The sequence below is a fragment of the Numenius arquata genome, chromosome 16 (genome assembly GCF_964106895.1).
Source record: "Numenius arquata chromosome 16, bNumArq3.hap1.1, whole genome shotgun sequence".
Classification (NCBI taxonomy): Eukaryota; Metazoa; Chordata; class Aves; order Charadriiformes; family Scolopacidae; genus Numenius; species Numenius arquata.
In genome coordinates this window covers 3,694,502-3,720,086 of record NC_133591.1, presented here as the reverse complement: position 1 = coordinate 3,720,086, position 25,585 = coordinate 3,694,502, and the positions used below count along the sequence as shown (strand labels likewise).

The 25,585-nt window shown below is 56.7% G+C and overlaps 1 protein-coding gene across 2 annotated transcripts; it reads left to right on the top strand.

Moving 5' to 3' along the window:
- The first annotated feature begins 8,094 nt into the window (after positions 1-8,094).
- Positions 8,095-25,092, top strand: WSCD2 (WSC domain containing 2). Of its 2 annotated transcripts, XM_074159661.1 has the most exons (9): positions 8,104-8,479; positions 14,431-14,446; positions 14,687-14,797; positions 15,794-15,978; positions 16,889-17,010; positions 18,072-18,246; positions 19,188-19,352; positions 21,612-21,812; positions 24,740-25,092. In XM_074159661.1, the coding sequence occupies exons 1-9, from the start codon at positions 8,104-8,106 to the stop codon at positions 25,090-25,092; spliced, it is 1,704 nt and encodes a 567-aa protein (XP_074015762.1). The 2 variants fall into 2 exon arrangements, with proteins under 2 accessions (XP_074015763.1, XP_074015762.1); XM_074159662.1 differs by lacking the exon at positions 14,431-14,446 and having other exon boundaries at positions 8,095-8,479; positions 14,683-14,797.
- The last annotated feature ends 493 nt before the right edge of the window (positions 25,093-25,585 follow it).

Sequence of the window (25,585 nt, the reverse complement as noted above, 5' to 3'; positions counted from 1 at the left end):
AAAGTGCCTGGGCCTTCTGCAGCACCCATGGAAAGTGTTTCAGTGGGGCTGAGCTACCCCCATGCGAGGGGTCACCTCCCAGCTCCCAACTCATGGCCCCCATGGACCTCATTGTGGTCTCTATGGGATTTATACCGTTATATGTGCCGTAAGGGGATGGTCCTGTAGGTGCTGCTGGTGGGGTGCACTAGGGTTTCCTCTCGGGGATCTCCCCTTGGTGTGTGGCAGCTGAGTCTCGTCACCTCCTCTGAATCCAGGAGCTAGGACTGGCTCTGGTACTCAAAACCTTGGGATAAACCCATGCCACTCAGCCGCTCTGGTTTGGCCGTGGGGTTTATTCCTCATTGTTAAGCACAAGAGAGAAAACCAGCAGTGTCATGGCTTTCTCTGAAATGAGGAGCCCGTGGGCTCTGGCTGTGGTTCAGGGTTGCTTTGCCACCGTGGTGGGCATGGTGCAGGTGTCTGTGCATGCCAAGGTGGCCGGGATGCTTGCGGGGCTAGAGGGTCCCCGGGCTCTGCCCACGCTGTCCCCTCTGCCTGTGCCAGGATAGGGCCCAGCCAGCTGCAGGAGTGGCTGAAGGCTTTGGGGACAATGAGCAGTGGCTCCTCCAGAGCCCAAGCCCACACGGATGGGCACAGGGGACCATGACCTCACCAGGGACCTGCTGTCCACTGCCTTCCCTGCTGCAGGATGGTGGCTGGCCGTGCCTGCTGCAGTGCAGCCAGCAGGGCTCTCCCCAGCCCTGGCATCATATCTGACAGACGCCAACCCTTCTTATATCTTAAACCTCGTCCTCCCAGGCTGCTGGAGGCGGCTGCAGGCAGTGCTTGGTCTGGGAGGGGGGGGTTTGCTGAGCCAGCAGCTGGCAGGGATCCAGCTGTGTCTCCCTGGGGGACAGCCCCTGCCTTCCTCTCGCCCTCCTCCTCCTCCTTGCCCAGTTCGGAGCAGCCCCCTTGTGCGTGCGTGTCCCCTCCGGTGCATGTCTCGGCTCGCTAAGTCTTATTGAAAACCATAACTGGATTTTGCAGACAGGGCATAAAATACCTAGAACATAATACATATTAAAACTCATTAGGTTAAGCCCATTTACAGATACACAGCATCGTCTGAATGAAGTTAAATCACCTTTTTCACAGCGCTTAAGTGTCGAAAGGGTGCCACGGGCAAGGATGAAAGGGAGCGCAGACCCTGCAGCGGCCCGGGGAGCATCCCTTAGTGTCACCAGGACCTCCCCGGGGTGACCTCTCCCAAATACCGCTGTATGTCACCACCGACACGGGCCTGGCACAGTTCACATCCAAATGGAGCTCCTGTTCTGGCTTCGCAGGGAAAAACTTGGAAATAATGGGGAAATAGAGGTTTCTGAGCATTGCAGGTGGGGCTGGGGCTGGTGCGGGAAGCAGGGATGCTCGGGGAGGGATGCTGGGGGCCGGCGGGGATGCGGCAGGCGAGGGTTGCACTGGATTATTCGTTTCCATTGCTGAAGGCAAAGATGGATCCTCCCTGGTCCCCAGTGCCCGCCCCTGCATGTGGCTCTCCAAATGCAATTAGCCACAGTAGCAAACGAGGGAGCTCCCTGCTCCTTCCATAAACACGCTCTGGCTCTGCCAAAGGAAACCCAGGTACTGGCAGATGGGATAATGCTGATGGAGAGAGTCAGATAACACATGTGCTTGGGGTTGTTGCATATTAATTAAAATAATAATAATGCTGTATTATAGGGCGCGTTTCAGCAGCTGGGATGGGGATACCGGGTACAACGGCTGCAGCATCTCTGCTGTGCCAGCTCATTTAAATCATCCCACCGATTCCCCGGTATCCTCCGCCTGCCTAAATCCCCGGAATACATGGCTATTTCCTTCTCTGCCTGTGGCATCGTGGCATGTGCTTTTTAAATGATTCATGGCTTAAAACATTTTCCTTTATGAGCTGTTTTCACACTTGCAAGGGGAATTCATCCTACAAGAGGCTGGAACGGGCTTTGATGTAATTGCGTGTGGAGGAGCAGAGCGTGAAGCAAACACACACACACACACACACACACACCCCCCCCCACACCTCCCTCATTTTCGGCTCCGCTTGGGCCATTGTAAAGCAAAATACATGGGGAAGCGAGGGGAGCCCCCCCAGGCTTCTGTCTGCTGCAGAGGTGGGATTACAGGGAAATCAGTAGCCTGAAGGCAACTACATTTCTTTGCGTTCAGGGGCTGCACGGCTCTGCTGCACCTTGGCTTGGATTTGAGTCGGGAGCCCCCCGCCTGCCCCATGGCGAATCCCTGCCCTCTGCCATCCGACGGCTGCGGGGTCTGGGTGGGATGAGCATCCCCTGGGTGGGAGTCTGGGGCGTTTGTGGGGATTTTGCAATCCCAGGTAGCTCGACAGCAAATGTTGCACTATTTAAAAATGGGGTTAAAGTTGCTTAAATCAGCTTGGTTAAATAAAATAGCCCTCCTGGGACATGCTGGGGGCCCTGGGCTTCTCTGCATAGCGCTGGCTGGTCATTCTGGGTGCGTTGGAATAACCCCGGGGGCAGGATCCAGTCCATCGCCCCGGGGTTTATTTATAAATCAGCCCTCGTAGAAACAGGGCTGGTGCGTGGCAGGTTTTCATCCTCTGGAGAGTGGAGGGAGCGCTAATAGGAGGCTGTGCAATTAGCACGGCCCCGTTTCTGTGGATCTCAAGGCCTTTTACAGACGCTAATCAATTAGTCTAGGGCAGACTCGTCCCTCCGGAGGAAAGGATCCATGATACCTCCCGAGCTCAGCGCCTCGTGCCCAGCTGGGCTTGTGGCTGCGTCTTCCCCTCGCCCTGGGTAAGTGCTGAGACCGTTGATAAAATCTTCTCCAGAATATTTTAAGAATCAGTTTTTTGCCCATAAGTGAGAAAGTCAGCCGCCTAATTTCAGTCTAAACCCCTCCATCGATTCCCAGCGAGGAGGAAGATTTACAAACCTTTTGGAAATCCTGCACGGAAATCTATCGGCAGATGGGCAAGTCTCACTCTGGATTTACAGATGGGGCCAATAAATCCCAAATAAGAGGTTTTTTTTTTCCTTTGCATATCTTGGTGGTTTGGCCTGTGGAAGGGATGTAAAAGCTCCCCAGTGAAGCACATGCCTAGGGGGCACCTCACCGCTGAGGAAGAGGTGCCAACCCCGGCACAGCTCCCCGGGAAGAGCCATGTCCCTGTCCAGGGACATGGCTCTTCCCGGGGAGCTGTGCCGGGGTTGGCACCTCTTCCTCAGCGGTGAGATGCCCCCCACCGCTTGCTCTGGCACCCAAAACCCACCGAGTCAGCTGTTTTTAAAGCACACGTGAACCTTTCCTGCACACCCCTCCCGGCGGAGGGGGTGCACAAACACGTTTCTCAGCAGAATTAAGATAGGGAGCGGCTGAATAAACTTTTCTTTGACTTAGAGGCAGCTTCCCCCTGGAAGAGGCCGTCAACGGGTGCTGGGTGCTCCAGGGAAGATGCATCAGATGGTTGAGACGTGCCCTGCCACGACGGAAACCTTGATTTTCAGCGTCCCAGTTTAGCTCAGTTTTATTCCCAGCAGTAAGGGAATTTAAATTCAGCCCGATGCATCTCATTTGCTACTTCTGTTTTAAAGAGTGAGAAAGGGTGAATATGCATTTTCATGGGGTTGAAGAAGAAGATGGCAGGTTTACCTGGGAGCTCCAGTTGCCCAACTTCTGCCCAGGCAGCGATGCTAAGCTCACGCTGCAGGACACTCCTAGGGATGCAGGCTGAAAGGCTCGAGGGATGCCAGCACCAAGAGTGCCCAATGTCCCAGGCTGTCCATGCTGGTGTCACTGGTTAGTGCCATCACCCGTTGCCTGTACCGGGGTGTGAAGCTGCAGGAGCTGCTCTGTGGTGGCAGCAGTCACCCATTGCTGGCATCCCGTGGAGCCAAGGGCAGGGATGGAGGAACATGGGGCTTTCTGAGAAGGTGGTCCCTGCACCAAAATGGGTGGCTTTTGGGTGACAGCAGGTCCAGGGAGCATCCCAGGCTCTGGATCTTGTGTGCCAGGCACTGGCTCCTGCACACCGCTGCATTTCCAGACCTCAGCAGAGGCCTTTTGGGGAGAAGCTGTGCTGTGCACCCAAGGGTGCTCGGCAGGGTGCAGGACCTTGCTGTCTCCCGTGGGACCGAGGTGAGTGCCTGTGTCACACCCCTCTGGCAGGACAGTGGGCCAGGCACCTCTCCCTGTTGTGGTCATTAGACTCCACGGCATCCCTCTGTATTTTAAAGCCCTATTCTTTCCCTGTCCCTCTGATAAGAAATGCTAATGAGGTGATGAAATTGGATAGTTCGGTCGCCTTCTCCTCCTAATGGAACTCTTGTGTTCGTTAATTTGCTGTTTTTAATGGGCTGATTGTTCTCCTGTGCCGGGGGAACCACGTGAGCCCTTCAGTGTGTTTTGCCCTGGTCAGATGTGAGGTGGTGCTTGAAGGCAACTGAACCTTGGTGCTCAATAATTGCAGAGCAATTTGGAAACAAGACCCAAATGTATAATTTATAGGTGCTTCATTCATCCCAGTCCCAAGCGGTGGCAGAGATGCTTGCGCCGCTTGGCAGAGCCCGCTTGGGACCAGTGCCCACCTCCCCGCGCACCGGCGCTGTGCCGGGGATCCGGGGGGGCGGGAGGGGGATAAACCTTGGAAATTAATGAGGATTTCCTTGGCCCTGCAGCAAGTGATTGCAGAGCCCCAAACCTGCAGACAGAGCTCTCCTGCTTTCTGCTGGCCTCGGTTCTGCTGCTACCGCATAGAGAGCTGGGCCGGGCGCGGAGCGATGCTCAGCAGGGCATCCCGCTGCTGGGATGAGGATTTCGGCTCTTGGCAGGAGCGTGGCAATGGAGGTAGGCGAGAAACTAGCCCCCCCCAACTCTCCCCCATCCCAGCTGGACCCCGTTGCCTGCTTGTAATGGCGCAAAGTGCCTGGGAAATAGCCCCCACCACCTGGCTCTGCTGTGCTTTGGTTCTGGGTGCCAAGGGAGTCCAGGGGAGCAGGGATGCTCCAGTCTCTATGCTGCCAGCCATGGGGGGAACTTTCCAGTCACGCAGTTCCCTGGGGCTGGACCCATCCCCTGGGACTGGAGCAGAGGCAGAGCCTGGGGTGCAGGCAGCACAGGGTGCAGGCAGCGGGGAGCGGGGGGTAAGATGCAACCCTTGGGGGACGCTTGCAGGCTACGGTGTGGCCGAGGTTGCTGGTCCTCCCACCCCAATGCTGCTGCACCAGGGAGGTGGATCCATCCTTACAACACGGGGAGGGCTGGTGGGGTGCACGGAGGAGTGCTGTGGGGTGCTGCCAGCATCCCCCATTCTGGATGGCCACCAGCAGGGTGAGGACCCCCAGTAAGCCCCCCAGTGTCCCAAGCCTCTGCTGATACGGGGAGCATTGGTGCTGGCTGTCTTTGCTGCACTCGTTGTTTGTAAACCGTAGCCAGCAAGGGAGCCGTAAGCCGAGCACATTATCTCCTCCAGACAATTAGCAGAAGCATTAATGGAATATATGCAAATGTGCAGTAATTGACCTGCGACTCCGCAGTTCATGATGGGGAAGGATGAGCTCCAGATGGCTTAATGATAGTAATTTAAGCCCCTTCTTTATATGCTGTGCTTCTTTGCCATAGCCAGGCAGGACCAAGCCCAGGGGGGGAGAAGGGTGGGCGGCAGCGGGGACGCTGGGGACCAGGGACAGCCCTGGAGCCATCCCGTTTGCACCCCAGCAGTGTCTCAAACCGCCCCGTATTCAGCACCCATATCAAACCCTGGGAAAGTGGGTTGAAGTGCAGAGCGGCAACTCATGCTTGTGTGGGAGGGGAAGCCATGGGTTCCCACGGAGTGGCCCTCCCCCACGGGCCGCTGGCCAGGGAGCGTGGGAGAGTGGCCAAGCGCCAACAGGTCCATGGGACCACCAGGCTGAGGGATGCTCGCCCATCTGGTTGTGCCAGGCTGCTGCCAGTACCTTTGTCCTGCCACAGAGGTACCTGCAGACGCAAAAGCCCGAATAGCAAGCAGTCTCCTTGCTCTGCTGCTACTCCAAGTTTAGTCAGCCTTTACTCAGACTGTGCTGGTCCCAGTCGTGGTTGGGGAGGGGGCAGTTTGGGGGAGCCTGTGGGGCTTGTGCCTCACCAGGAATCTGCCCCATACAGCCTGCCCAGCCTTGAGCTCCACAAAAGTTCACCCAGCGGAGCCAGAGGTATTTGAATAACCACTCTGGGAACCCAAATTAAAATATTTATGTATAATTCATGCCATATGTTCCACCAATATTTTTTATTTAATCAACTGAAGACAGATGGCAGGAACATAGAGGCCATTAAACTAATGGCACTTTGTCTTTCCATTTATTTTCCTCTCCTTTCCTAAAATAAGATGAGTCCATGACAGGCAGCGCATGGACCCTGGGCATGGGGCTGTCCCTGCCACCACTGATGTGTTGGCAGGATGTGGTGGCAGTGGCTTTTCCCACAGTGAAGCCAGCCCCACCATGTAACCTGGCCTGACGTTATCCTGGTCAGGGCTGGAGTGAATCCTCTGTAGCTGGGGGATTTGGAGCAGAGAAACCCCCCCTGAGGGAAAAGCCACCCCTGGAGGGGACTGTCCCTTCCTTGGGCTTGGATGCCCTCCCCGTGCCGAGAGCCACCAGGGATGGCTCTGGGTAGCCCCAGCCATGGTGTTCCCAGGGTAGCACTGAGTCAATCCTGGCAGGATGCAAACGGGGATGGTCAGCCCTTCGGTCCTGGCTGGAGAATAAAGGATGCCCTGGCCTCCACGTTTGCAAAAGCCTCAGTGGGACATGGTAGGCTGAAACACAGCCATGGGGGTGTGTGGGAGAGCCACGGTGGGGACATCGTGCTACTGTGGGGCCTCCAAGCCCAGCAGGGTGCCTGGGCGCCGGAGCAGCCACTTGCAGCAGCCTCCCACCCCCCCTGCCCACCCGGCTCCCAGGGCAGGTTCTCACTTGCCATGGGCTTCGCTTGGGGCCAGCTGGTGCGTAGAGATGTTCAGATCTGGGGGTGAAATGCATGCGTGTGTGTGTGTGTGTGTGCATGAGTGTGTGTGCGTGCACGAATGGATGTGTGTGTGGGTGTGTGCACAGCTCATCCTCTTGTGGGTGAAAACGGTTGAAACCAGAAATCCTCCACGTGCTCCAGAGCCGTCCTGTAGCACCTCTCCTGCATGACCAGGCAGGGAGGTGTGGGGTCTGGAGTGGGGACTCACCCCCGATCCCTGTCCCTAACCCCGGACTGTTGTCAGCCAGTGTCGCTCCCGCTGCGCCTGTTTGTCCTGCATCCTTGGGCCGGGGTGGGGGGGGAGGTCAAACTGCCCCTCTGCAGGGCAGAAAGGTGAAGGAGAGCCCAGGCATCCTTCCTCACCCCATGGGGGGACGGGGACTGCCATCCTCCCTGGGGACTGCCATCCTCCCCGCATCCTGGGATGCTTTCCTAAGTGTGCCTTTCTCTTTGACTTGCAGGTGGAGATTTCTTGCCCTGGGAGTGAGATGAATGGGGCTTCGTTAGACAAAGGGTCCCAGTCAGCATTTCAGGCCCTGAGACGCGTCCAGGGACTTTTCATTCTTTGTCTGAAAAGGGCGACGGTGCCGTTTCCATTAGAGAGATGCTTGTGGGAGCCGGTGCCGCCGAGCGGAAAGGCGAGCGAGAAGAGCTGCGTCAGCTGATCGGCTTTCAAATCACCTTCAAACCCTCGATTTCCTTAACATGATCCCTCCATCAGCTGAGTCTCCAGGGCACGGCCGGGGGGCTTTGCTGGGAGGAGAATAAACCGGGGACGGCGGTGACAGCCAGCGCTGGAGAAACCCCCCGTGCACAGCAGGGGGGGGCCTCAAAATCCACCCGTGCTGCCTTCCCTAGCCTTCCTGGACTTTTTAGGGTCGGGAAATATCTTTGCACGGCCTCACCCTGCAGCCCCTGCTGAGCTTTGGGGCACCCATCTGGTCCCCTGGTACACCCCAGGAGCCACCTCCAGCTTGGGGCGGGGGGGGGGGGGGGGGGCAAACCCCCCCTCGGAGCATCCCTGGGGCCGGAGAGCAGCTCCCCCGCGGCGCCGGCTGCTGGGGAAGGGATGAAGACGCTATGGCCAAATTATTGGTAAAACTCCAGCGGTATTTTCGGCGGAAACCCGTGCGTTTCTTCACGCTGCTGGCTCTCTACCTGGCGGCCGGCAGCCTGGTTTTCCTGCACTCGGGCTTCGCCGGGGAGCCCACGGTGACGGGGACCCAGCGTGGCCCCGGGGCCGGCGAGGGGCCGGGACTGCCCTACCTGGGGGTGATGCAGCTGAGCCGCGGCTTCAAGGCGGCAGCGACGATGCCAGACGGGGCACGGCGGCACGGACCCTGGTTCAAAAGTACCTCCAAAGAACCGGCAGAGAGGGCTAAAGCTGGAGACTACAGCAGCACCCGGAGCAGGGCACTCAGGGCCAGGAGCGGCCGCGAGAAGGAGGAGGACAGAGGTACAGGCTGGGGACACACGCGTCCGGGTGGGGGTCCCTCCTTTTGGCCTCCCCTGGGGAAAGCCTTGTGTGCTGGGGCAGCGATCTCCAAGCTGGTTTGGTTGTGCACCCCTACCAGGAACAAATTCCTGAGCATGTACCCCCAGTAAATATGTACTTATGTATCTATAAACCATATGCATGTGCTACTCCAGCACTAAGATTTTCTTCCTGCACCCCAACAGACTGCCCTTCCCTTCCCCTGGGGTGTAGCACCCCGATTTGGAGACTGCTGGTCCAGAGGGTGTTCCCAGAAAGATCTTCTCCTCCCTCCTTCCCCACCTTCCTCTCTCCCCAGGTGCTAATAATCCACTTTCATTTTTCCACTTTCACTCTTTCCCACTTGTGCATCACCAAGCTCCGTGTCGTGCCTTGCTGAGACAGGCGCTTTTGGGGGTGCCGGCCGGGGAGAGGCAGCACCCCATCTTTATCCCACCCTTTGGCTGCGCCACAGGCCAAATTCAACTTTTCATTCTGTTGGCCCCAATGAACACTAAACCCAGATTTGTGGCCTGTTGTTTGCGTTGCTGGGGTGGCTGTGATTGCCCCTCAGGCAGGCACTGGAGTGCAGGCAGGGCTGGGGTTTGGCTTTTCAAACCAGGAGATCCCTGCCTGGCTGCTGCCTGGGGTGCGTGGTGTATTGTCAAGTGGGACCGTTATTAATGAACAAGAATAAGCGAATGTAGTGGTTCTCATTGATTTTTAAAATGTCATCTATTTATCCTGAAGGCAGGATAGAGATCCTGTATGCAGACAGAGACACACGCTCGTTCTGAGTTTGGGTGGCTGAGGGCTGGGCCCATCAGGGCTTTTGCAGCCCAGTGGTTATTCAGCTCATCGCTTCCCTCGCCGGCACCCAGGAGCACCCAGTACCAGCAAACCTCACCCAAACGCACCCCACGTCCCCTCTCTGCCAGCTCTGCAGCCCCGTCAGCAAAGGAGCATCTCGCATCTTCAGCTGCTGTGGAAGCCGTTATGATTTCTTGTCATTAATAAGTGGGCTGATGAGAAGGAGCAATTGAGCTTACCGCTCCAGCACCGCACAGCAGCGTGCTGGGTGCCTCGGCTCTCAGGGCAGGAGCTGGAGGATCAGCTGGTCGAGGAAATTCAGAAGGGAATCGGGAGCGGGAACTGCTGGAGAGGTGTCGGGGTGCTGCCGGGCTCTTCTCTGCCTGACATTGCTCATTCCCTTCTCCTGAGCCTCAGGGTGGGTGAAATCTCTGGTGGGGGGATGCATGTCCGTGGGATGCCCCGGTGCCCATGAGAGGCTGCCTTGTGTGAGCAAGCCTCTGCTCCAAAACTGGGGGGCTTGGCACTGCAATTCCCCAGGCATCCCGCTGGGAGCCGCAGCTCCCCGGGCCCCTGATGGACCAGGGGGTGTGTGGCTCAGAGAGAAGATGGAACCCCCAACCCTGTGGCAAACAGGGGGTCTCACAGGGGTCACCATGCTGAGCCAGGCTTGGTCCCCCCAACCCAGGCTGCTCCCGGGGCACAGGGGGCTCCTCCTTGGCCACCAGCCCCACGGCAGGTCTGTGCTCGTGTTCACTCTGGGCAAGACGCACGGTGCAGGCTTGGAAGCAGGAGGAAAAATGGCTTGTGGCGCTCAAGGGATTTTTTCGTGCTAAAATGAGATGAAAAGGGGTTTCCCTGTCGTGCTCGCACGCAGAGGGGTCTCCGGGAGCGTTTCTGAGGCGCTTGTGGCCGTGTTGCTCCATTAATGCGAATTGACGTTTAGCGAATCCTCACCAGATGGTTCGCGAGCCCAAGCTGTCAGTCACCATAAAAACCCCAAGCAGCGCTCCTGTCCCCGGCCATATGCAACGCGTCCGCCGCGATTAACCTCTGCCGGCGCTGCCGCCTCCCCGTGCCCGGCCACGGCAGGGGCTGCGAGGGACGGGGAAGGGATGCTGGGCTCGGGCATCGCTGGCTTTAGCTGCTCCTAGGTGGTTTGGGAATATCATCTTTCCTCTTCTTAATCTCGCGTGGGAAGGCTCAGGATGGGCAGCGGTTAATGGGAGCCAGAGCGGACCTGGCAGCTGGAGGGGATGCGGTGCCACCGCACGAGCATCTTGGCAGCTCCCGAGCAGGATGGTGCGGAAAAAATTCTCCAGCTTGAGAAATCCCCCGATCCTGGTGTGCCCGATGTGCCAGTGGGGCTGGCAGAGCCTCGAGGGATGGGTGCTGAGCACCCACCTCGCTCCCCTGCTCCTCTCCAAAGCGCCCGCTGCTTCCCCGGGCCGTCTGGCAGGAGCAGGCAGATTTTAATGGTGGTGGTAATTAAGCAAGGGACAGCTTAACAAGGCAGCCGTGGAGGCTTTGCCATGTGAAATCGTCCCAGAGGGAATACTGCTCCTAAAATCAGGTCTGGTTTAGCTAGTGTGATGTGCGGCTCTGGCTTGCTGGGGAGATGTGCCTTCCTCCTCTTCCTCCTCTTCCTCCTCTTCCTCCTCTTCCTCCTCTTCCTCCTCTTCCTCCTCTTCCTCCTCTTCCTCCTCTTCCTCCTCTTCCTCCTCTTCCTCCTCTTCCTCCTCTTCCTCCTCTTCCTCCTCCTCCCTCTCCTGCCAAAGCCATGGAGCCCCAACGTCAGGTCAAGGTGCGAGTCGAGGGCGGCCCTGTCTGCCAGGGAATGGCTTCAGCTTGTTTGCATCCCTGTGCGAAGGTGCATCTCCTGCCTCAAATCTGGGGGTATTTTTGGATGGTGAAGCCAGAGGGAGAGAGCACTGGCCCCAGCCTGGCAACACCCGGCATGGCTTCCTAATTCCCAGCCAGGGCTGGGCTCCCCCATGACACACGAGAAGAAATGGGGACCAACCACCCCAGCCACGCAGCCGAAGATGTCCCTATATCTTCCGACACCAGCGCGGTTGTCCCAGGAGTGGTCAGCATGGGCCACCCTTCCTCAAGCTGCTGCCACCAATAACCACAAGCTCTTTCCCGTGCTCACGTGGAGCATGTCCCTTCTCACATGCCAGACTGGTGTTGATAGAGCCGGGGTGACCCCCAGCCCCTCACCAGTGAGCCGTGGGTGCTCTGTGGGGCAGAGGGAGCATCGGGGTGGGGGGGGTGGCTGGGAGGGAGGGCTCAGTGCCCAGCCCCAGGCTTTTGATCAACCAGCTGGAAAATCAAGGGCAGATATTTGTTTCAAGCATCACCCTGCAGCACAGCCCTGTGAAAATACTTCTGTTCTGCCTTTAGCTTGCTAAGCACCGGCGGTGGGTGCCGGGAGAGCCCGGTGAGGGGCTGGGGCTGCTCGAGGATGGACGGACAGACAGAAGTGTTCCTCCCAGACAGACCAGCAGTGCCTTCTCCTGGCTCACAGGAGCTGGGTCTCAATGGCACCGCTCTGGAGAGCGTGGCCGGGGGATTTGCTAGGATGCTCCCTGGCGGGGGGGGGTGTCATTAGTGACCCGCAGAGATCGCTGCCAGGGCAGGGGGACAGCCCTGAGTGCACCCTGGGGGTCGGGGTGGCATTGCAGGGGTACAACTCGCTTCCCCATGCAATCAGGGTCACCGGTTGAGGGTCCCTGCTTGCACCCCATATCCCCACCCAACGGGGACCCCAGTGCCAAAGCGGTTTGTGCTGCACCACAGGCAGGAGCTGTGGTGCTCTCTGGAAGACCAAGCTTTACATTAAGATGTTAAACATGAATTTGCAATGCCAGCAGCCCCAGTGACCAGCCTAGCTCCTGGAAGAGCGAGGCGTTTGGGAAATTTAATGACTATTGCTGGGTGGATCTGTGTGTGTCTGTTCACACGCATATTTCCAGCTTGTTCTGAAATTCCTCTTGTCCCCCTGAGAGCTGTGTGCTGGGGCACGTCCCCCTCTTACCGCTCAGCACCCCCCTGCAAGCTCTTCCTAACCCGACCACGCGCCTTTCAGCATCTCCCCCTGCTCCCTCCTCCTTCAGTTATTGTCCTCGTATCTCCCTAATTATTCCAGTTGCCTTCCTAATAAGTTGCAGCACGCATATGTCAAGAGCAATGGATTGAAGGTAATGCACATCAGTCACCGGCTCCGTGCAAGTGACTGGAGTAATCCCGCGCCGGTTAGAGCCGTCACGACCGAAATGAGCTGACCTGCCGAAACCTGCTCAGCGCGGCGGAAATGCCACGTTGCGCTGAGAGTAATTGGGAGCAATGAGTTATGACTCTTTGGTGGTTGAAGTTGTCAGGCACGTTTCTCTCCATCTTTCTCCTCCGCCCTCCTCCAGGCTGGCTCGGGGAAGCTGGTTTGCAGCACTGGTGGGGTCTGCGCCGTGTGGGGCAGTGGGGAGGGTGGGGGGGTCTATGTGTGGGGCACACCGTTGATGGGGTGTACTCGTGGAGTTGGTTCAGGGACACCACCCCCCCCAACAGCTGCAAAATGCAAGCAGGAGGTGAGAAGTATTATCCCATCGTGTGGTTTGGTATTGGAGGGGCACATGTGGAGATGCTCTGCTATTAGAGGGATAATTTGGTGTGTAGTGGAGACACAGAGATGGAAGGAGGGACACAGGGTGGTAATCATAGAATCATAGAATAGAATCATAGAATGGTTAGAGTTGGAAGGGACCTTAAAGATAATCTAGTACCACCCCCCCTGCCATGGGCAGGGACACCTCCACTAGAGCAGGTTGCTCAAAGCCCCATCCAGCCTGGCCTTAAACACTTCCAGGGATGGGGAACTTCCCTGGGCAACCTGTTCCAGTGTCTCACCACCCAATCATGTAACGGGGAGATGCATCTTGCTCACCTGGAGCCATGGCGCTGCTGTTTGCTCAGGGGAGCCCTCCTCTCTGCTCCTGCCCAGTCCTGTGCTGCCGGATATCCCAGCGCTTTCCCAAAGCCCTTGGCTGAGGTGCTGGGGCCAGAGCCCTGGGTGGCACAGATGGAGGGGTGTTTGGTGCAGTGAAAAACAACTCCTTGGCTTGAGTTCCAACTGCCTTGAAGGGACAGGAGCCACTCTTCTTGTGTCCCCATGGTGGGACTCTGCAGCAGCAGCTCAAAGCCAGAGGCCAGTGGCCATCGCAAGGGCTCCAGGATTTCTCCAGGACAGGGTTGCCCCATGCCGGCATCCTGCAGAAGATGCCCTGAGAGTGGAGGAGATATTTCAGGCTAATGAAAAGTACAAGATTGCCATTACACTCATTGAGGATGCCTACCTGAAACAGGGAGCGAGGTGACCCAGACCAGTTTTAGATTCCATTGCCCCCAGGCTGGTAAGACCCAGCCACTGGTCCTCAGGGCCACCATCCCCTTTCCTTTGGGCACCTGCGCTGGGTGACTGACCTGCACATCCTCTGCCAGAACACATTAATGGACACCTCGTTAGCTGGTTACCAGGTGGCTAATCCCACTGGCTCCCGAACCCCAATGTCCTCCTCTGACATCAGTGGCAGTGAGGATGCTGAGCATCCCTGCACCAGCGCCACAACCCTGTGTTGGCAGCAACACATCTTCCTGGCAGCAAATGCTCAGGTGGGAGCAGGGCACAAATGAGGAGACCAAGTGGGGACAGAGCACTCATCCCTATCGAGAGCCCGGAGCCAACATAGAGCGTTGCGAGGGGCACACAGGCAAGGAGGTGGCTGTTTGTTTTCGGATTATTGGAAAGGGCTACATTTGTCAAATAAATGATTTCATCGTAATTATTTATTCAGCTCTATTCCCTGCCCACCAGCATCTTCATTTGCTCTCAGCACAGGCATCAGCCTTTATTTTGCCAAGTGTTAGTGCTCAGCAAATATCTTCTGCCTCGATGTCTGTGACTGGGGAAAATGAGCTGCTGGTTGAAGAAAAAATTGTTTTAAAGTGTATTTCTCCAGTCCGCCCACCCCTGTGCTCCTAGCGGGGCAGACCAAAGGGCATGGGTTATTTTACCACATAACTCATCTCTTTTTGGAGCCGCTTTGCTCAGTTTTGAGGGAAGAAAGAGGATGAAGAGGAGAAGCCTCGGTGCAGAGCCACAGTGTCCTTTCTGCCCATAGTGTTTTCTGAGCTTTACCTACCTTTCCTTGCAGCGTTTGCAGGGGCATGTTGTACCCAGAGCATGTGTTTCTAAAGCAAATGAATAGGATGCGTTGCTGTGCATCCCTATTTAGGGAAAAATCAAAAGATGGGGGTGGGAACTGGTGGGCTCAGCCCCGGCTGGTTCTTACCCTGCCTCTCCTCTACCCTTCTCCCAGCAAGATACATCGGCTGCTATGTGGACAACACTCGCCGGCGAACGCTGCGCGGCGTGTCCTTCTTTGACTACAAGAAGATGACAGTCTTCCGTTGCCAGGACAACTGTGCCGAACGGTAGGGTGGGAGACGGGCACCGCGTCTTCATCAATTCCCACACATCGCCAGCATGTCTGTGCTGTCACAGTTCCCTGCCACGGCTGCTGCCCTCCCCTTTCTCCCGCCTTCCTTCTTTTTTTGTTTAGAATTATGTAATTTTGATTTTTTTAAAAAGTTTTTTTTTTTTAATTCACGGGTGTTTTCCAGGACCCCAGTTTCCTCCCCCAGAAAAGAGTCAGGGAGGATGATGGGCTCCATCCTCGTACGGGGCAGGGGGATGTAAGGGCTCCAATTCAGTGCTGGGGGAGCCTTGAGCACTTCCATCCACCCAGGGCTGGCCCCACCGAAATGCTGTCCCTCAAGCAAACACCCCCCCCCCCCAGACCTTCCCAGCTGTCAAAGTGTATCCGTGAGCAGCTGGGGAGACACACGGATTGCTTGCTGCAGAAGTTTTCTCCTTTCCCCAGCGTTACGTGAAGGATTTGCCCCAAACGTGGGCGGGCGGGCAGCATTGCAGGCGATTTGCTGCCCCCAAACTCCCCTGGAACCAAAGCCCAGCAGTGTGGCATCCCACGGCACCTGGGGACGATGCTCCCTGGCACTGCCCCTCTCCAGTGGGTTTCCAGCTCCGCTGGCACTTGGCAAGTGCCTACCTGTGCTGCAATCCTCCCCCTTTCAAATCCAGCATGTACCAAGCAGCACAGCTCTCGTGCTGTGAAGCTGAGTGAAGTCTCCATCACTTATTCCTGCTCCACCAACACCCATTACATCCTCCCTGCCTGTAAGAAATGTTGCTTTATGATAGAATAGAATAGAATAGAATAGAATAGAATAGATTTCCAGTTGGAAGGGACCTATGATGATCATCTAGTCCAACAATACATCCTTGGGTTGCAGTGCTGCTTCCCAAGGTGTGAGCTGGCAGCAGCGGGGATGCTCCTGCAAAACCCCATGGAGCCAGGGGGGATGCTTGGAGATGTGCTGAACGCCCCCTGTCTTTCTCCCTCTCCCCAGGGGCTACCTCTACGCAGGGCTGGAGTTTGGCGCCGAGTGTTACTGCGGACACAAGATCCAGGCGTCAAACACCAGCGAGTCCGAGTGCAACATGGCGTGCAAGGGGGAGAGGAGCAACATCTGCGGCGGGGTCAACCGTCTCTCCATCTACCGCCTGGAGCTGGCCCAGGAGTCCGCCCGGAGGTGTAAGTCAGCGGCATTGATGTGGGTCCTGGCTCGGCCCCGAAATGGGGGAACCGCTTATGGTGCTGGCGGGGGCGAGCCCTGGTGTCCCTGTGCTCCTCAATGTCTTTCTTGTAGTGAGGGGCCCAAAACTGAACACGGTATTTGAGCGTTTTGAGGGACTTTGGATGAAGACCTCTTTCTTGGTGGCCAAACAGGATTGTCATTGTGTTCAACGTGTGCTGCCAGCAGAACTGGCTGTGGGATGAAGGATGCGCAGGAGCTCCAGAAAGAGCCAATGAGCTTCTGCTCCCTGTCGGAAGCGCTCATTTGGCTCCCAATTAGGCAGCACTATAATTATGCATATTTGCTGCTTTTCTTTCCTTGTCCCCAAGCAATGGAAGAGAGTTCCCACCACCAGGCACCCAGTGGAGCAGCAGCCCCGGAGAGGTGCTGAGGGTGCCTGGGTATGTGCAAGCAGTGGGCAAGGACTTGGGATGGGACCTCTTGGGGCACTGATGCCAGGGAAAGGGACCAGGCCATCTCCAGCCCCGCTCCCCTCACCGGCTCCATCCCTCCTGCACTCTGGGATCACTGAGCTGATAAAAATAGGGAGAAAAAAATAAACTTGACTTTGCTGCCGGGGGCTTTTGCTCTCATTTTGCACCGTAAGCAGCCAGGCGAGCTCGTTAGCAAATGTGGCTTCACAGCCGGAGGGTGATGAGAGCTGGAGAACAGTGGCTGCTGTGCCGATGGCTGGCTGGAGAGGAGCGGTGGGGGACGGGGATGGGGACAACGGGGCACGCAGAGGCTCTTGCTACCGAGCCTGGGGTGCGCAGGGTGTCAGCGGCATCATTTTTGGGGTGCAGCCCCTGCTCCTCATGGCCGGGCTGGCATCGTTCTCGCCACCGCTGTGGCCTCTCTCCCTCGCAGACGGCAGCGCAATATTCCGGGGGTGCTTCCGCCGGCCGGACAACGTCTCCATCGCCCTGCCCGTCAGCCAGATCATGCTGAACATGTCGGTGGACAAGTGCGTGGACTTCTGCACCGAGAAGGTACTGGGCGGGGGGGGGGGGGGTTAGGGAGGTGCAGGTCAAAAGCTTAACCACCCAAATCATCAGCTGAAAGGGTCACACTGGGTAAATTTTAACCTGATTTAGTGTCGTAATTATGTGTATCCAGACTGCAAAGGGTCAAGTTGATTGTGTCTCTGCCATGGGGAGGGACTGGACGGCAGCTCTTCTGCTGCCTGCCCTGCCTGCTCCCCACCACTTTGCCCCCCCCTTCTCCCCCTCCAAGCAGGCAGCAGCCGCCCCGGGGGAATTTGGGCAGGAGCATCCCACGGTCCCACCCTGGTTCAGGGATGCTGCAGTGCAATTTGCTCCTGGGGCATGATGCCTATAAGCAGGCAAGGGAAAGACTGGCAGTGGGCATTGCTAGAGTATTTATTAGTTAAAATTAGGTGAATTATCAGGTGGAGGAAGAGAAAGACCTGCAGGTGGGGACAGTAATGTCCTCCCTTCGCAGCCTGCCTGACAGAAGGTGGTGGGGAATAAACCATTGCACCAGTTAAATACAAGCGGCTGCTCCATCACTGGCTCCACTTTCCTGTCGCTGCCAGGAGGGCTCGGGGCTGGGAGGTGTAAATAACCAGAGCCCTCGATTAACCTAACACCGTCACAGCCTGCTGGTAAATCGCCTGTCAGACGCCGAATGGGCCTCGTAAGTCTGGGCTTGGAAATGCCGGTGAGGCTGCCATGGGGCCATCCCATGGCTTTCAGTAACCTCGGTGCAGGTGGCAAGCTCAGAGACGATGTGCCGGCTCTGCCGGGAGACAGGATTGCTGTCTGCACTGGCAGGCATCTCGGCCGTGCCATGGGAAAGTTGGGGCTTGGGTGTTTTTGGGTGGCTGCAACGAGCTGCTTGGGCAACCGGCTGGAAGGATGCAGCAACCGGCTGGAAGGGTGCTGCAGCCGGCTCAGAGGATGCTGCAAACTGCCCTGAGCTGCACAGTGGGACCAGGGCAGTGAGGACGGATGTGGGGGGCAGAGGAAGTGTCTGCTGTAGGGTCCAGGGCTGGTACCACCAGCTGCCCTCCCTCCACCCGTCCCCACAGGAGTACCCGCTTTCAGCCCTGGCCGGGACCGCCTGCCGCTGCGGCTTCCCCACCACGCTCTTCACCCTGCACGAGCGCGAGGATGAGCAGCTCTGTGCCCAGAAATGCGCCGGTGAGGAGTTCGAGAGCTGCGGCACCGCCGAATACCTTCTCGTCTACCAGACCCAAGTGCAAGGTGAGGGGCACCGGGCTCATCCCGCCTGCTGCCGGGCAGGGGAATGCTCCAGCATGAATTCCAGCACTGGTTTCCCATCCCCTTCCTGGGGACACCAGCAGAAAGCGAACGTGAGCTTGCAGCATCTATTTGGCTTTCATTAAAAATTACCATTTATTTTAATTTCCTGGGAAATCAATCCTCCCCTGAACAAACAGCTTTAATTACTGCCTGACTCAGCTGCAGGGGAGAGCAGTTTGCCATCTGCCTCCAGCAGGATCTCTCCTTGTCGGCGCTTGTCCCTCCTTGTCACCGGCAAGTACTGGTAAACCGGAGCTTTACCAGCCAGAGGGGACAGGGTCCAGGGAAAAAAAATGGGTGGGGAAAAGCTGTGACCAGGGAGAAAGTGCCCAGGAGGCTGCGCAGAGAGGGCTCCTGTCCCCCACCATGTTCCAGCGATGGGACCAGTGGGGACAGGGAAACACAGGGTGAGGGGAAACCTGTTACTGGGAGAGAAAAGGGCTGAATGGAGTAAATGAGGACTTAAATTCAGGGGATTTTGCTTCAGAGTGGCTTGGTCTCAACACAATCCCAGCTTCGGCATTTGAGGTTGTGCTGGAAACACTTGTGCATTCATTGATATAAAAAGCAGGAGCGTTGCTTGGCAAATGCACCCGTGTTACTGTCTCTTAATCACGCGGGCAGCAAGCGGCTGGTAATGGCAGAGCACCTCCTGCCCTCTTCTTAGGATTTTTTGAGGTATTTAGGACACTTTGGAGTGTTCAGGACTCTTTGGGGTGTCCACGTGTGGGTACCTTTCCCTGTAGCAGCCACCTCCTCGCACCCTGCCGCAGTATCTTCCCAGGAGGCAGCGGCACCCCGTAAGAAAGAGGGGTATCTCTGTAGGAAAAGGACTTTACTGTGCCACAGCCCTGAAGTTCCTTGGCTGGTTCTCGCTGCAGACAACCGTTGCATGGACAGGAGGTTTCTCCCCACCCGTGCCAAGCAGCTGGTGGCCCTGGCCAGCTTCCCCGGCGCTGGCAACACCTGGGCACGCCACCTGATCGAGCTGGCCACCGGCTTCTACACTGGCAGCTACTACTTCGACGGGTCTCTCTACAACAAAGGTGAGGGGGGGGGTTCATTGCTGGGGGTGCATCGGTCCCACCTGAGCTGGGAGAAGGTCCTGGTGCCATCTGTGGGAAGGAGAGGGCAGAGCCGGGTACCACTGATGATGCTCCACGGGATGGTGTGTGATGGTTCAAAGGGTATTGGAGGGACTCAACATCGCATGTGTGCTGCCCATAACCTCCCTGTGCTGCCCCCTAATCTTGGCCAGGACCAATTTGGGGCAGAACTGGGCTTTCTCCATTACACTGGTGGTTTTTAAGTCACTGTGAGGGTTGGAACTTTCTAGAGGAGGAACTGGAGCAGCTCTGACCCTGCCAAACAAGGCATTTCTTGCATGTTTTGCCCCAAGAAATGGCCGATGGGGTTTTGTGACCAGATTTCCCCAGGAGCTGGTGTTTGTGGGCTTGGCACTCTCATCCTGGGCTGCATAAAGTGAGAAGCAAATGAAAGTCACGGCTGCATGGTGAGAAGGACTGATGCAGCCTTCCAGCTTCAGGATTTAGGAGCGGGTGGCAGGAGTATCCTGGAGGACAAATGTCCCCACGTGTTTCCTGAGTAGCTGCAGATAAAAATAGCGACGTGTCAGGGCACCCGGGGAACACCGACACCCAAATGAATGAATATTCACAGTGCAAAAAAAGCGCCGATGAGCTCATGAGGGGATGGAGGAGGGAGCTGATCTCATTTGGCTGTTCTTCTTGGGCTGAAGGATTTGGTGGAGATCCATCTTCCCATCCTGGGCAATGCAGATATTTGCCCAGTAAATATTTAATGGGGGAGGGATGCCGTCGCTCCCACCTCTTGTGTCCTCTGGGACAAAGCAGCAGCGCTGTGCCCACCGTATTGGTGCCAGGGCAGATAGCATGTGGGCTTTGGGGACCCTGAATTAAGCAGCGAGTTTCAAGCCAAAAAAAAGCTTGAGACGGGCAGGAAGGTTTTTCAGGCAGAAGCCACCTCCTCCCAGTAACCCACCATATTGCAAGGGAGAGGGAAAAGACCAGTTCCCCCATTTTATAGCCATTTACCATAGTTTTATTCATAGACCTTGAAGGTTTCTCCTGCTTTTCCTTCCCCTTCTGTGGCTCTGAGAGGAAATCCTCCTGCCCTCCTTGGCCGTGGTGGAGCTGGGACCTGTACTTGGTAGCTGGTAGGGTCTGTATCCTGGGTACCCCCTAAAGACTCGCTTGCTTGACACCACAGGCAGCGATGCACTTTTTTTTCAAGATTTGCCAAATCCAGCCTTTCAGAGATGGAGATGCTCTGCCCTGAGCGAGGGATCCCAGACTGTATCAGCCCCTGGTGCTGGCACCCACTGGGGGTGCAGCCGGCATCGCGCATCCCACAGAGGGGAGCATCACCAGGCAAGGTTCTGCTCATCCGACCGAGTGTGGGTTCCATGTTTATTCCAGGCTGAGTGTGTCGGAGGGCCTGGAGGTATCCAGGCAACTGGCAGATTAGCCATCACGTCCCTGCGTCGCACGGCAGGGCTGCCGAAAGCAAATTACACATCTATAATTGATGTAATACAGCTACTTACAGCTTATCTCCCCCCCTCAGCTCAGCTCCGACGACGACACACTGTTCCCGGGTAGTTTGGGTTGTGCTTTGCAGGGGCTGGGGGTGCAAAGGGGCTGGGAGCGATGCCAGGCTCAGCCCCGATGCTCTGTGCAGGGGACATGGGGGATGGCGGTCCCCTCTCTGGACCTCCCCCCAACAACGGCATCACTGCAGCCCCTGGGCTCATCTGCAGCCCCACGATCATAGGGTTTTTTACCCTTCTTAATTTATTGGGAGGGTTTAAAATCTGTGGCCAGGGAGATTATAGCTGTAAAAATATATTCTTGACCCCACCAATATAAGCATAAGGTGCATTAATGCAGGGTGCAGTTATTTAATGCCAGTGTGCTTTGCCCTGGAGAAAAGTTGCCTGTGCAATATCAGGCTGTTGCAGACCGTCTCACTGAGAAGAGCCGAGCATGGCTGGGAGAGAGGCAGCCCCGCTCGGTCCCTGTGCCCTCTACATACCCTCTCGTACATGGATTTTACATCATGGCTTGACTCATAACTCAGGCAAATAAATGATTTCCATTCGGGAGAGGGATGCAAATCCCACTTCGAGCTCCAACGGCTTTTATCCAACTGTATTTTGCCACCTGATATCGCCCCGTCATTCCCTTTCCCCAGCTCGCTTTTATTATTTTGATTAACGTTGGCACCGACCACTTCTCAGGCGCCCGCTTGCTCTGTCCCGGCAGGGTTCAAGGGCGAGAGGGACCACTGGCGAAGCGGGAGGACGATTTGCATCAAAACCCACGAGAGTGGCCAGAAGGAGATCGAATCCTTCGACTCGGCCATCCTGCTCATCCGAAACCCCTACAAGGCCCTGATGGCAGAGTTCAACCGCAAATACGGGGGGCACATCGGCTTCGCGGCTCACGCCCACTGGAAGGGCAAAGGTATGGTGGGCTCGGCTGCCCCTGCCCCGCTCCCACGGGACCTGGGTGGGCGAGATCCAGTCTGGCCACTGGAGCTATAAAGCTGTTGTTAAAGCCCAGGAGAGCCCAAGTCTTGTCCCCATGGGGGAAGCCCAGGCTGTGCCACCCCTTTGGGGTCCCCGTGTCCATCTTCCGGCATGACCTACAGCATCTCCTAGCATGGCCAAGGGCTCCAGTAGGATCCATCCATCCAGTAGGATGGGATGGGACGGGATGGGGAAGTGGAGATGCTCAGCTGTTCAGTGCTATGTTGGGCAGCAGCAGAGAGGTGGCAGTGCCCAGGGACACAAGTCCAACAGCAGCTTGGTGCCAGCAAGGAGGGAATAGGTGGGCAGGAACCCGAGAATCCAAACTTTGCCTGTTCTTTGGAGCAGCTCTTCAAGGCCAAGGGAAGCTGGCCTGCACGCTTGGCTGGGCGGTTGGAGAGCAAGGAGAGGTTAAAAAGTACAACAGGATCCGTCCCATCATCCATCACCTGGTGGGTGCATGTGTTGGTGTGGGGCTGCGGCATCTCCATGCTGCTACTGGAGCCGGATCCCAGCAGGACCACCCTGCCTGGGTGAGTGTGGGCAGCCCTGCTCCCTGGCAGAGCCAGACCTGGCACAGGCAGCATGGAAACAAACCCCAGAACTCACCAAGGCAATAGTACCTTTAAGTTGTCCAGAGAAGTTGTGGCTGCCCCATCCCTGGAGGGCTTCAAGACCAGGTTGGATGGGGCTTTGAGCAACCTGGTCTGGTGGGAGGTGTCCCTGCCCAGGGCAGGGGGGTTGGAACTGGATGATCTTTAAGGTCCCTTCCAACCCAAACCATTCTTATGATTCTACCTGCAACAGGTCCTGCCTGACGATGCCGGGTCACTCACCTGCCTCCATCCTCCTCCCGTCCGGCAGCACCACTCCGGCTCTGATTGTCCAGTGCAGTCTCAGAGTTTCTAATTAGCAGGAGGAAGGAGATTTCCTCCAAGCCCCAATTATCTGTCCTTCCCCAGGGCAGAGGCACAGGAGAGTGGTTCCAGGCGGTGGGCAGGGCAGTTCCTGCACAGTCCCCCAGCTGGGGGAAGCCCCCTGTCCCTGTGCCACCCTCGCCCCCTCGCCGGCAGCAGGAGCAGTGGCAGCCACCAGCCCGTCCCTATGGACAAGGCGGTGACAGGGTGTTATTTCTCTGCGCCCAGCTGCTCCGGAGACACTACCTTTTCCCATGCACAGGCGTATTGTGGAGGCTTGTTAATTATAGCAATTTACAAATTGCTGTTGTGGAATTGACTTCATTGGAAAGAGTTAAAATATTTAGCTTGATTGAACATCTGCTACCCTTAATTCAGAGTTTATTTAAGGGGAGCTTTTGCTGTTGTGGCTGTTATGTGCCTGGATTTCGTTATCGCCATGTGCTTGCAGCGTCGGAGATGGCCCAACTCCGCTCTCCCCATCACCCCATCCCGTAAAACCAGGGAAGAGAAATGTCCCACTGCTTCCTCGGTGGCTTTTCTCCCTGGGCAGGTCCTTGGGCTGGCATTGCCCCCACCGTGGTGCAGTATCAGCCTCTTGCTAGATTTTATTCCCATCTGCTGCACCCCAAAGCACAACTGCACGTTGCAGATACAGGCAGGAGGGGGAATGCAGGATGATCCCCTCGCTGGAGCCCCAGCACCACAGGAACCCTCCTGCGCTTTCCTGGTCCAACCACACCCCCCCCATGCCCATCCCACTCCTTGTGCCCCCCAGGAGAGGGGGGACCAGGCAGAGGGGACCCTTCTCTCCACCCCAGCACGGTCCAATTTGGATGCGCATCAAAATACATCACCAAATTCTTTCCAGAGGATGTATGGTGTAATTAGCTGATGGGTTAATTGTCAGGTTAATTAACCATTGTAAGAACTTGCCTGGAAAGATGGAGATTTTCCATCGCTTGAGGACTTTAATTGGGCTGGGAGGGTGACTGAGAGCTGTGGGTGGGCACCAGGAAGGGGTTGGACGCCCCCGTTTTGCTGATCCTGTGTGGGGGCTCAGCCCATGGAGGACCCTGGCTGTGGAGCCCGGGGGTCCCTGTGGGATCTTCAGCACCCACCCTGCCCTCCCACCAGCACGGGAAGCAAATGCTCAACGGGGACAGTTCGTTTGTGCCAGGTTTGCAATTAGCGCTCAGGTGGATGGTTAAACAAATCATCCAGAGGACAATAAAAAAAGTGATTAAAGGTGAGTAATTAAGACAGGGCGTGGGGCTCCCATCCCCAGCCTTCCCTGCAGAAAGCCCCTTGCTCCCTGCAGCCCGGCTCTCCAAACCATTTCCTTCTCCCAGGAACTAATTTTGGGACAATTTGGGGAAAAAGCTGTGCCCTCTCTCAGCCTCGCCCACAGCTGCTGGTACAGGGGGGGAATTTTCCTCCCCCCCCCCCATTTCTCAGCCCCTGCGTGGAGCCTGCAGAGGCTGCGGGTGCCATGAAACCCCTGTTTGGTTCCGTGACATTAATTTTACGATATCCCTGGAGCTGTTCCAAAGCAAAGTTTTATGTGATATGATTACACAAGGTGAATTGTCCTGTATCTGTTTAATGAAACAGATACTGTGTTTAATGATTCTTCAGGGAATTAAATACAGTTAAGCTATTAATCAGGCAGTGGTTTCTGGGGGAGGACACGAGGAAGAGGCAGATACCCAGAGCTTTTATGCATCATAAGACAGATGTATCCGGCACTGCCAGGAGAGTTGTGGCTTATTATTGATGTTTCATTATCCCTTTTATCACCTGATTTTTATAGGAGGATCAATTAGTGAGAAGGATAATTGAAAGGTTTCAGCAGGAGGCGCAGGTGGTGGCCCTGGGATGGGGGGTGCGGGGCACATGGGGGACAGAGGGGGCACCCACTAACGGTGTCCTCTGCTCCTTCCAGAGTGGCCGGAGTTTGTGGCCAACTATGCGCCATGGTGGGCAACCCACACCCTCGACTGGCTGCGCTACGGCAAGAAGGTGCTGGTGGTGCACTTTGAGGACCTGAAGCGGGACCTCTTCGTCCAGCTGCAGCGGATGGTGGGGCTGCTGGGCATCGCTGCCTGCGAGGACCGGCTGCTCTGCGTGGAGGGACAGAAGGATGGCAACTTTAAGCGATCCGGCTTGAGAAAATTGGAATATGACCCTTACACCCCCGAGATGAGGAAGATGATCAGCGGCTATATCAAAACGGTGGACACGGCTCTGAAACTCCGAAATCTATCGGGGGTTCCGGATGACTACTACCCGAGATGATGGTGATGACGGCGGGGGGGACTTGACCCTGCGTGGCAAGGAAAGGCTCGGTCTCCCCGGCCTCTGCCTACTTCCACCCAGTGGGTGGCTTTTCTTTTAATTCTCCATCTTGCTGCTATTAGCTGTTGATCAACTCCCTGCATGAGCAACGAACGGTCCCCAGCCATTGCTGAGCTTGCTTGGCCAGTGCCGATGTGGACCTGGGCATCACCACCAAGGGGGATGCGGGTGCCTTCCCCGCCACAGGGTTCCTGCTCCATCCCACTCCTGTTTTGGCTACCACAGCCCTCCATGGCAACGCAGTGGGCTATTTGTGCCTGTCCCTTTGGGCTGGTGGGGATGCTGTGTTGCTCGTGCCGTGCCTGATGCACCCCCACCCAGCACCAGCAACGTTGCCGTGGTGCCACAGGAGCTGAGCTCCCCTGGGGTGGGTATCCCCAAAGTCCCCTAACCCCTTGGCCAGCCCTGAAAGGTCCTGGGACAGAGCCCATCA

Coding starts and splice junctions, on each gene's coding strand:
- WSCD2 (XM_074159661.1), top strand. CDS start 8,104: ATGGCCAAATTATTGGTAAAACTCCAGCGGTATTTTCGGCGGAAACCC. Junction 15,979..16,888: donor CCAGGAGTCCGCCCGGAGGT/GTAAGTCAGCGG, acceptor TCTCCCTCGCAG/ACGGCAGCGCAATATTCCGG. Junction 17,011..18,071: donor TGGACTTCTGCACCGAGAAG/GTACTGGGCGGG, acceptor CCGTCCCCACAG/GAGTACCCGCTTTCAGCCCT.